The sequence below is a fragment of the Taurulus bubalis genome, assembly GCF_910589615.1.
Source record: "Taurulus bubalis genome assembly, chromosome: 5".
In the NCBI taxonomy this organism is placed as follows: domain Eukaryota; kingdom Metazoa; phylum Chordata; class Actinopteri; order Perciformes; family Cottidae; genus Taurulus; species Taurulus bubalis.
The window spans coordinates 6830400-6842908 of NC_136593.1; the positions used below are offsets into that span (position 1 = coordinate 6830400).

Genomic DNA, 12509 nt, shown 5'->3' on the forward strand with positions numbered 1-12509 from the left:
AATTATAAGATAAAGATAAAGTGCTCAGACAAACAGATAAGGTTAATGTAAGTGTATGTTAAAGTGACATGTGTGTTTAGGTAAAGTGTATTGTTAGGTTAAGTTTATTGTTTATTGCTATATTGTATTTGTATAGCGCTTTAAAAAAGGTACTCAAGGCATTCTACATGGTAAAGACAAACAATAGAAGCAGCAATAAAACAAGAAAGATGGCAATTGTGAGAAACACAATTTAAAAAACTAGTATCACAGGTTAAAAGCAGATTTAAATAAATGGGTTTTAAGGGCTGTTTTGAAAGTGGCGAGTGATGGAGAATGTCTCCGGTGCTGGAGGAGAGAGTTCCAGATGGAGAGGGCAGCAATGGAGAAGGCCCTGTCCCCCCAGGTCCAATGCTTGGACAGAGTAGGGGGGAGGGGTGTTTGTCTGCAGATCTGAGGCTGCGGGTGGGAGCATGTCGGTGTAGGTATGAGGGGCGAGGTTTTTAAGGGCCTTGTAGGTGATGAGAAGAATCTTGAACTGGATTATTTGCTGTATGGGGAGCCAGTAGAGGTTTTGGAGCACTGGGGTGATGTGGTCTCTGGTGCGGGAGTGGGAGAGGAGACCAATGAAATACAATCAGGCAAATAAAATACAGAAAATGAAGCTTTGTTTGAAGCCTCCACCTATATCATATTTAAAATTTTACAAAATTGCAAACATAAAATTAAATATGCATAAGGCAGACAACAAAAGAAAGAAACGAAAAATAATGTAATTGTGTCGTGTGTGTGTGTGTGTGTGTGTGTGTGTGTGTGTGTGTGTGTGTGTGTGTGTGTGTGTGTGTGTGTGTGTGTGTGTGTGTAAATGTAAGCATGGCTTGTGTTTGTTCAGGGATGTTGCATTATACCGGTATTTCCAAAGCAACGGTAATGCTACAAGTCCCCATGAGTGAAAACATAGATGTAACAGCTAAAACAAGAAATACAGAAACACTTATACATAAAACATACTTTACTTCGTCACAAAAACGAATACAAAAAAGGGCAGCCAGGGAATCCGGAGTCAAAGGCTGACAGGGTCATAAGAGATAGCAACTAGGATTAACGCTGGAGAGCTCGGCTGTAATACACAAGACAATCTGGCAGGGGACAAGGGAAAGCAAGGGAGTTTATGAGGGGAAACACATGTGTAGGGAATGAACAAGCAGGAGACCCTGGGGAGACACACATACACAAAGAACTAACAAGGTGTTACACAAACACCCATGTTTGAAGACGTTTCCGGATGTTTGAAGTGTCTATCTATACTACCTCACAATATTTCAGATGTATTTTTACATTAAGTAAAAAATACAACAAGGCTTATCAAAAATAATTAAGAAGTTGACAGTACTTTGACTTGATGTTATTTATAATGTCCATGTCCATGTTACGGTTTGGGATGGGATGGAAGGAGAGCCCGTGTGTCTATATTTAAATGCTTGTCATCTCCTCTATTTAAATGTTGAAATATATAAATATATATAAAATCCCCTCTGGCCAGATCCTCCTTCAATTGAATCAACATCAATAGCCAGCACCGCTTTTGGTCGTGTAGAGAAAATGGTATGTGAATCTTCCCTCTACGTAATTACATCTAAGACCCGCGGCAAGTCAAACAGAGCGAATAAGCACAAAGAGGATACAAATGACGGGGGTGGGCGGAGCAGGGTGGGCAGTGGACCAATCAGCGAACAGGGAGGCTTAAACCTCCGGCATATACCTGCAGCCTGTATTACCGCTTGCTGCTCACACAAAGAGTGCAAGTAAAGGCAGGTCTGCGTCCTCGCCTCTTCATCACGGAACCCTCTTCGGATATTTAGTGTCAGTATCTCTCTCCAGTCTGAGTGCCACACGCGCTGCAGGAGGACGGCAGTCATGAATCACCCACGGACTCTCCGAGTAGACTATGACCAAACTGCGAGCGTTATGTGCGTGGTCGGCTCGGAACTTAAGGTGAACCTGAACAGGTAGGCTCATGTGCACGCATACAAAGCTGCATCTGGACTGTTTGTGCTGCAAATTGTTCGAAGATTTTTGGGTGGCAGCTGCCAATATGTACTTCATTATGAAAATGTTCACGTTCCCCCCTGGAACTATAATCCTCTTTATTATGTTATTGTGTCGTATCAGGTGGATTACTGCGACTGACAGCTGTGTATCATTCCTTATTTAAATTTAGTACTGTAATGATGTGAAGTGGTCAACAGGCAACCACTTTAACAAGTTGGCATCCAGAGCTATTTATAAATATGTATTACATCGATGAAAGGTACTTTAGAAAAAAACCCGTCTCTAATTGCATGATGCATGCAGTTGGCCAACGCCCAATACAACCAATGCAGTCTAATACGACAGTCCTGCAATAAACCATGAAGATTAATCATGAAGATGAATCATGAAGATTATGCTACAGTTACAGCACAATTGTTTACAAAACTTGCTGTTACAGCTTTATAATAATTTTGGCAGTTACAGTTCTGTGAAATACTCCTCCCCAACAAGGGTGGGGTAAGTAGAAGCACCACTTAGCGTAATGTAATACAACTAGACAGCAAACCACACGCACCAAAATGCTCATGAAGTTGAACCAACGCCTCTCCAAAACAGTTTGAACAAAAGCTGAACATCATAATTTCATGAAGGTAGCCTTTTCTGCAGGATTGTTAAATCTACATTAGTGTTAGACCGGTTATTCCTAATAACCTCGTAACTGTGTGTGTGTCGTTAACCCACATCAAGCGAGCTGTGGGGATGATGCCGTTTGTATGCAAACTCTGAGCATTTAGTTTTGTACAGTGACCGTCAACAGTCCCTTATTGTTGCCTTCGGGAGAGGCGTTGCTGTTCCCAAAGAAATGTAGTCAATACGTTCTACCAAATGCCAGCCTCCACACCACATAACAGATCCAGGCTTGATTACAGGCTGGGCCACGTGGGAGACTGGCACACCCATTTTATAGACCCTGTGAAGACAGGTGTAATAATGCAATACATGATGGTCCCATTCTATTTCGTCTATTGCAGATATTCCAGCTAGCCTGGAGGCAGAATACTAGGGCCATGGCCAACCTAAATGGAACAGGGCCATCATTCTTGTTAATAATAACCACGACTGCCATGACATGTCCCAATTTGCTGCTGTGGAAAGGGTCTTTCCTCAGTAGCTGTTGGTGGCTGTAATCATTCCTCCTGTCCACGAGGAGGTCCTGTCCTAACACGATAGGAATGTTAGTGACGGGGGAGATAATGCACTAAAGCTCAAATTTGGTCTTGACAGTTCAATTCATGCCATTTGTCATCATGGCAATTTGTTAATTAAAAAAACAGTATGTGTATAAATCCCTTTGCTGTCTTCCATGCAACAAAGACTAACTTCACCAGGACTGCAGCTACTTCTTCTCTACCGGTCACAAAGTTTGAGCTTGTGGTCCAAAGTTCCAAACACACCCACACCCCCAGTGTAACACAGTGTGTCTGTATTGTGTAAACATACACACATTCTATTGTTCTCAGGAGCGCCCCTCCCAGCTCCAAGTTCTTCTCTGTGAAGTGCACCCCCAGTGTTCAGTACAGCATCAGCCCCACACCTCCGGAGGAGTCTCACCTCTCTCCCATCCCTCTCCATGGGAAATCAGTACTGCTCATCAGCATGAGCCAAGCCAGTCAAAATGAAAACGATAGCAAGGTAAAGTAGGCACACCTTTCTTTATATGCATATCTAGAAAATCAATAAAAATGTGATAAAAAAAAATGAAAGAAGCAAGGTAAAGTAGGACCGAAGTGCAGTAAGCTCATGTCACAGGGCAGCAAGTAAAACATTGTGATTTCCATAATGGGCTCAGGTAACAGTTCCAGGAAATGAGCTGCTTATCAATCAGCAAATACACACCAGAAACTTGCTTTTAGTAAATACGAAGACAATCATGATGTCCTGGAACCGGAATTCAAATATTTGCTTTTCAGATATTGAGTATTAGTTTGATTCAGAGCCTGAAAGCAAACCACGAAAACAAAATGCGACTTCTAAACTGAAATTATCGAAAGTTGTTGGAGGTTTGTTTTTTTTTGACTCAGAGTCAACTTTAGCTAGAAATATATCAAACTTGGCGGCCTCGATGCATTTGCACCTTTTACTTCTTATGATTAGTGATTTATCACTTTTCAAATGAGCGGACGTTCAACATTCAATGGAGCTCATAGATAGATAGATGGATAGATAGATAGATAGATAGATAGATAGATAGATAGATAGATAGATAGATACTTTATTAATCCCCAAGGGGACATTTCTTGTCATAGTAGCACCGTACAACTTGAAGATACAAATAAACACACAAGATAAAAGATAAAATATATAAAGAAGCAACAGGGATGAAAGATATATGCAAATAAAATAAAATTTAAATAAAGCAATATATATATATATATATATATATAAATATACACAAAAGAATGGAATACAACTAACTGGAATGAAATATATATTGAGCTTGTTGCTTTGCAATATAGTACAGCTCATAATTTTCATTCATGCATCGTTAAGATTTCACAATTGTCGTACGACTAAATGACGTGTGCGTTTGTCTTATAAGCTGTCTGTCCGGTACTATGGGGAGAGTCAGGAGGTCTTGGGGAGAGCAGTCCTGCACCTGACAGCTGTTGGTGAGTTAAAGCAGAATAAAACAACAATATAAAAAAAACATTTATCATAACCAGTTATTTGCTTATCCCTCTGAATTTGTTCTTTTGCCAGCATAATATCAGCAGAGCATTAGTGCATTGTTTAAATGCAACAAAAGAATCTGTCTTTGTGAAATATGAATGTGTATAAACAGTCTTGCAGTACAACAATAGCGGTACTATCTGGAATATCTGCAGAGGCACTCTGTGATGAACAGTACTGTGTCTGTCACACAGAGATCTCTCTGGATGTGGACGCAGACAGAGACGGCGTTGTGGAGAAAAACAACGCCAATAAGGTGAGTGCCAATGTGTCAGGTGGCTGTGCAAAGTCTGACAACTAATGCAGGAGATATTCTCTTCTCTTTTCTCATATAAATACAGTTTAAAAAAATGAATAGGATTCTAAACTCATTGCAGCATTTGAATCATTTCAAAGTGCCGACTGCGTATATATCAGATCCTTCTATGATTGTGTTGTTGAAACAAGCGTTTTTGTTTCTATATTGTTACGTATTCCACACGTTTGATTTGTACAAATAACATCGTTGAAGTCAAAGTTTCCAACAAACCGCAATATTTTTTGCGTCTGGTTTGTTGAAACTATGTTAGGGATCCTGGACATGGGGTCCTAATGGGCACGGAGCCATCCTATTGGTCAACTGTGACAAAGAGCGGAGGTATAGGAAGGAAAGAGACATTGACAGTAAACACGTCTCTGAGCATTCAGGTAAAAGACTACGGCCTCGTTCTCCACTGAGTTCTCTCTTGCTTCCCTCTGACACGTTCACTTTTTCACCACTGTTGGCATTAAAAGGCCTTTCGTGTTTGCTTTTGTAAAGTCAGCAGATTAAAGTGTTGATAGGGTAAATAAGTTTGATAGAACTACAAAACCTAGCGACCTCTGTGTGAGGGTAGAAGGGCGGGTTGATAAAGTTGACTTTGCAGTGGACAAAGCAGTTCGGCTGAAATTTGATAGCAAAACCAGTTGTTATGTATTATGTGTGGGGGAGTACATCCCAGTAGTAATGATGAATGTTTAGTATATAGGTACAAAATAAAAATGATGTCACGTATCTGCGGCATGTGCTTTTAAGAGGGTACCCAGGACTGAACGACTCTTTTGTGCATGAACAGATCTGAAGGACATGACTGTCATGGTGCTGCGGACCAGAGGCCCCGCCAAGCTGCCAGAGGGCTACAAGCTCACCATGCACATCTCTCAGGGCGACGCGGAGAGTGTCAGAGTCTTCAAGCTCAGAAGCTCTGAAATGAAGAGCAATGTACTGGGTGAGTAAAGATGAGGGAAAGCCTTCAGAACAGGTGAAGTAACGCATCTGGTTAGTTGAGGCACTGTGCTGGTCTAATCTTTAAACCTTTTTTACTCCCGTTGTTATAATTTTTTTTCTTTCTCTTTTCTAATGAATCGCCTCCTACTTTAGCGGATAACCTCTTCTACAAGTACTTTGACAAGGCCTTTCCGCTGGTGCTGAGCAGTGAGGTCCTGTCCCAGGAAGTGCCGTACCTCGGAGGAGCAGCAGAGATGAACTTTTACGTGGAGGGCCTCAGGTTTCCTGACAAAGACTTCAATGGGCTCCTCAGCATCAACCTCAGTCTGTTGGAGCCCATCTCTACCGTAAGACCAGCGACAACACATCTTTATTTCATCTCCTGCCACGGGTTCCTTCTGCTGATTAATCATCTTTTGTATTCAAACTGTTTATGATGACGTTCTAATAAAACAACACATTTTGCCGGGATTCCCCCCCAAAAAATCTAGGGCCAATTACAGTAATATCTCTTTTTTTTCAGAGCTTTCACCACATCTCACAGTTTTCCTTTGTTGAAAGCTCCAAAGAAAGCTCGTAGATTGACCTTGAGATAAGATTTGTTTTGGTCAAACCATTATTTACAAGGTCAAGAATCAACTTTAACGCCCAACAACAGCATAGATAAACTCTGCATATTTTTTAATTGAAGTGTATTTGTTGACAAAAAAAAAAGAAAAGGTTAGATTAGTTTTAGATCAAAGTTGAGATGACATTTTTTGTCAAATGACATAGCAAACAGGACTCTCCAGCCTCTCATGTTTTGACAGGGCCTCCCTGAGACGCCTATTTTCACCGACACAGTCATGTTTAGGGTGGCACCGTGGATCATGACACCCAACACCCTCGAGCCTTCAGAGGTCTTTGTCTGCAGGTAAGAGGAGACTGCTGAATAATAAAGACGATGGTGACAATAGATGAGTCAGCAGTATGTTACAGGGTTACACATTCCCCTTTTAATTTTAACTCCCAAGAAATTTGGATAATGATGTTGGTAGTTGTAGAATTTGATTACACAAAAAGCCAGATGTATGATACTTTTTAAAGGTAAATTCCAAACTACTACTGCTTCATGTAAACGTCTTCTTTTGTTGTCACCTTCTCAGCACGTCTGATAACTATCGCTTCCTAAAAAGCATGAGGAACCTTGTTGCAAAGAGCGGGTACAAGCTTAAGATTTGCCACGAGTATATGAACAGAGGAGATCGTTGGATGCAGGTAAGAAAACCAAATGTGCCGCATAAACAACAAAAAAGAACTTCCTGGAAAAAAAAAGAGAAGAAAAAAATGATGAGCTGAAAAAAAGTCAAGATGGAAAACGGCAATGTCAGTGGATCAAACTCATTATGAGAAATAAAAGGAATCATTCCATCCATTATTTAAATAGAAAAGACAAAAACACGATGAGAAATATAACTTGTATTCTTTTTTTCAGGATGAGCTGGAGTTTGGCTACATTGACTCACCTCATAAACGGTTTCCTGTTGTTCTGGATTCCCCTCGAGATGGAGAACTCAGGGATTTTCCATACAGTGAGCTGCTGGTGAGACTCAAATTTCTCTTAAATTGTTTGGCGTGATTTCATCTTTAAGAGCCTCTACACTCAAAAAATGTGTTTTACTTGAGTTTGACCGTAGTAGGCTGTTTTATCGTTCATCTGCTGAAGGGGAAGAGTATTTAAGACGTATAGGATTTTGTGACATCATCAAAAACTCAGACACAAACCATTAGAGATGGGGGAGAAAATCGATTCAGCATAGTATATATATAGGATATTCTGTGTGCCGATGTTGTATCGATACGCGGAAACCAAGTATCGATCTTTTATTATATCAATTATAAACTTTTTGGTCTTCGAATAATAACATCAATTGCTTTTTCAGCCCACTAGATGGTGCTGTGTTGTTTTGTGGTGAGGTCAGTAGAGGTCCCGGGTCAGCGTGATGGTAGGAAGTTGGTCAAAACAAACATGGAGACATCCGAGAAAGAAATTCGAAATCAAACGTCTGGACTTCCTGTCACTCGCACAGCTGTTGCACGACACACAGGACAACATGCGTGACACGGCGCTGGTCAAAGACGTTAAAAAAAGCATACATCAAACTAGCTACTGGTGTCCGTCATTCAGACGCACTTCCTCGTGCGAAAACCACCGATGTTGGTCAGTTTGTCTGCTTGATAATCACATTTTGCTGCAATAAAAATGATTGAAGTGAGATGAACAGACAGAAAACGTTATCTTCAATATGTTGACAACGTTTTCCTTTGGGGACAATTTGCGGTGGAAAAAAGGGAATAAATCGCAATAGTCAATATATCGCAATATTGTGATAATATCGCAGTATCGTGATAGTATCGCATCGGGACTCAAGTATCGTGATAAAATTGAATCGCGGGACCTCTGGCGATTCCCACCCCTACAAATCATACATAGTTCAAAGCAAAGTATTTTCACACGTCTTGAAACACGTGATCTTAACCACCTTCGTCCTCAGGGACCTGACTTTGGCTACGTGACGAGGATGGCCGAGGAGAAAGACGTGAGCAGCCTGGACTCATTCGGTAATCTGGAGGTTAGTCCTCCCGTCACTGTGAATGGAAAACACTACCCTCTGGGCAGAATCATCATCGGAGTGGCCTTCCCCACGTGAGTTTGTGACAGATCCTCTGACGTTGTGGGGTAGCACAGGAAACGGAACACGTGGCCGGAGATTGGTGAACATTACTTGCGTTTCTCTCTCTCTCTTTTTCTTTCAAGGGCAACCAAAGGACGGCACATGACCAAAGTAGTTCAGGACTTCCTGTGGGCTCAGAAGGTTCAGGAGCCCATCGCCTTGTTCTCTGACTGGCTCAGTGTCGGCCATGTGGATGAATTCATGACTTTTGTTCCTGCACCTGACAAAAAGGTAAATACTCCCTTTGAAAGAACCTGCTGAACTGAAATATCAAATAGTTTGAAGACAGGCAGCGGCTAGCGATGCTGTTGTGGCCTCGTTTAAGCTCTCCGGACAATGAGACCGACAGTGTGATCTTTGTCTCTTGTGTTTCTGCGCACAGGGCTTCCGGCTGCTGCTGGCCAGCCCCGACGCAGGCTACAAAGTATTCAGAGGCTTACGCAACGATGGACACGGACAAGCAAAAATGTTTGAGGGTAGGCCCGTCTTTAACAATATTATCTGTGGAAAACCAGCAGAACAATGTGTATCTTGGCAATTACCAAACTCATCATATCATTCTTAACACTCTGTCTAAGATCTGAAAGATGAAGAACAATTAACAGTGGAGGAGATACTTGACGATGAAGGTCTCCGATCTGAAAATAACTATGTGCAGGTGAGTGGGCCAAACAGAAAATCTGGCTACCTGCTGCGGAGGTCCTGTAATCAGGCGGTAACATCCGGGTCCGAAAAGTGTGAAATTCCTGAAATGTGCATTCTTTCTAATAGCCATGAGGGGCCGACTCCTCTGGTTGCAAAAATAAGTCCTATTGTATAGAAGTCAATGAGAACATGACTCTACTTTATTACCTCTGTAAACACATCAGTTGATAGTTTCAAGTCTTCTTCAATACAGCATGATGTTCATTTAGTAATTATGGACCCACTTAGAATACAATATACAGTAGAGCAGGGTATGCTTTGGGGCGTGGCCACCTTGTGATTAACAGATTCCACCACGTAATTAAAATGGATTGTTCAGCATCTCGTCGTACTTAGCTCCAACCCTCTTTTGTCTCGTTGGAAAAAAACAAGTTGGCAACAGAAAAAAATGCCGAACTTCAGTCTATGACGGTTATCTGCACGTTATGGCCAAAAGTATGTGGACAGCCAGATGTAACACTCAGATCTTATTTTTGAATATGTCCATTTATGGACCGTTCAGCAATAGCAGCTGAACATACTAATAAGCAAGAGCGTCCCCGTACTTTTGGTCAGTTTACTTTTTGTTTGCAGAAAAAGAAACCTGAGCAACGATTAACTAGACTAGAGCACTAGTACACGACACACGGTTACTGTTTATTTTCTTTTTATTGTTTGTTTTGTGTAAAGCACTTCGTAACACGATATTTAGACCAAATACCTCAATATTGTTGATGCTTTTACTCAATATTTACACAATGAGATTTTTGACAAATAATCATCAGTATTGTGGATTCAATGGCAAATAATAAAACATTTTGCTATGTTCAGGAAATAAAAATACTTTACTGTAATGTTTCCTGTGCCATTACGATATCATAAAACTAAGACAATATCTCGTCTAATATCAGGGTATTGATATAATACTGATGCGTTGTCTTCCAGAGCTGCATCGACTGGAACAGAGATGTGCTGAAGCGAGAGCTGGGCCTGGACGAAGATGACATCATCGACCTGCCGATCCTCTTCAAGTTAGTGCAAAATAAGGAGAAGACCGTGTACAGAGCGTTGGCTTACTACCCTGACATGGTGAGTCCTGGCATATTGCTTCACTGAGATCATCTTCCAACTGCTGTTTCCAGCTGGAGAGGCATCAAAGCACTCAGATCACGAGTCTCAGAGTTTACTTCCTGTCGCGTCTGTTTTTTACAGGTGAACATGATCGTCTTGGGGAAAAACCTGGGCATCCCGAAGCCCTTCGGGCCCAAAGTGAACGGGCGCTGTGCCCTGGAGGCCGAGATGTGCGCCCTGCTGGAGGGCCTGGGCCTCAGCTGCACGTTCATCGACGACTTCGCCTCCTACCACAAACTGCTCGGAGAGGTGCACTGCGGCTCCAACGTCCGCAGGGAAGCGTTCGACTTCAAGTGGTGGAACCTGGAGATGTGAATGAAAAGTGAAAAGTGGGGGTAGATGGGTCCGAGAGGCTTTGGAAACACTAAATTGTTTAGGAAAACAACTGCCCCTTGACTTAACTTTCAGAGAGAGCCGATATTTTTCTTGGGTTTGGGTTATGTGCCTTAAGTGATCTCTAAAATCATGAAACTCTTAATTTTCTTTCCATTCATTTTGCAAAGATACTTGCACAGTAACCATCAATGTAATAAGGATTACCCCAGCCGTTTGATCCATTATGCAGCTTCATCTTTATTAAACTCTTTTGTTGGCTTTATTTACGAAAAAGGATGTAAAGCAATATTTACAAGTTTTGAACAAGGGCTTAAGCAGACTGTCGACAAGAACAGAAATACAATCATTTGAAATCGAGCACATAGAAGATTCACTCCCAATCGTGTTGTTTCTGGACCGGCTGTTGGCGTACAGTGCAAGCACAGTTAGATGAATGGTACCACACAGTGATGCGCTATAATAATACAGAGCCACAAGAGGGAGCACTTCAACTACTCAAGCATTTCCAAAGAAAAAAACATTTCTTTTCTCAAATTGATTTGAAAGGCTGCAATACACATATGTGGAATTAAAACCAAAAAGTGTATCTTTGTTTTTATTTGTGGAGTCGGATGGAAAATGTTGTGATTTGTAGCTATTAACAGCTTGATGAAAACAGCATACAGGCCGTTTTGCATTTGGTCCAGTGTCTTAAACCTTTTGTACTTTCACAAACTGTAAATGCTGTCTTTTAATTCAGTGTAGACAATAAATCTCAAGTCCGCTTCAGTCTTATTACTGACAATAAAACTCCATGTATCCGTTGTTTTCTTCATCACAAACTGAAGACAAGGTTTCCACTGTGTCAGATTCAGGTTTTTCTGTGGTCCAGAGTCAACACAGTATCACCATTCGTTGTGGCAGACGCGTATAAATAAATACACGTCGGCCTAGTTTTACATTCAAGTCAGCTGGCGACGCAGTGCCTTTTTAAACGCGACCCTCCTTCAAAGCAGCTCACAATCAATGAAAAGGCAACTTCAAGACGAGTCACAGTGTAATTCATATTCAGCAACAAATCAGGTCAGCATTTTTCGAAATCATTTTTGAAAATGTCGTGCTTCGTTCACATACATATATTACACTTTACAAATAAAGTAGGAAACTGTGGCATTTGGCTCTCGATCAGCAATGTGCGCTGCGTCTGGAGATGGCTGTTATTTTTTTTTAACAAAACACAAATCACAGGGACAACACCTCTATGTCAAGCATGGCACCAGTGTACAAAGGACAGGTTTTTTGTTTTGTTTTTGGCAAGCAGATTTACACCATGCACAGTACCGTTGTGTATACACACACACAGACACACACACACACACACACAAATCAACAAGTGGTGTGTGACGAACAGTATTCGCAGACGAAGGCCTTAACAGCAGGATCTTGACATGTGGATTGAGGATGCATGTTGCTGGTTGGGGGCTCTACAGGAATTACCTTTTTTATTCTAATCATAAAGCATCAGTAAGTTATGTTAAAATAGTTGTTCTTACTGTGGATTGACTTCTTCAGAAATTCTATAAAAAAATTGCAGATACATTTTCTGTGGTATATTTCACACACATAGGAGGGAGGGACCGATGCGATTACAGCCACCAACAACAGCATCACAGAAG

The 12509-nt window shown here is 41.4% G+C and overlaps 1 protein-coding gene across 1 annotated transcript; it reads left to right on the top strand.

Moving 5' to 3' along the window:
• Positions 1–1896: 1896 nt before the first annotated feature.
• Positions 1897–12487, top strand: padi2 (peptidyl arginine deiminase, type II; the record flags this gene model as incomplete). Its single annotated transcript, XM_079219036.1, has 16 exons — positions 1897–1988; positions 3534–3705; positions 4613–4682; positions 4938–4999; positions 5313–5430; positions 5838–5990; positions 6143–6336; positions 6799–6902; positions 7135–7246; positions 7464–7571; positions 8524–8675; positions 8787–8934; positions 9086–9179; positions 9282–9361; positions 10333–10476; positions 10600–12487. 16 exons carry the CDS (start codon positions 1897–1899, stop codon positions 10831–10833), a joined length of 2037 nt encoding a protein of 678 aa, XP_079075162.1. The 3' UTR covers positions 10834–12487.
• Positions 12488–12509: the final 22 nt, after the last annotated feature.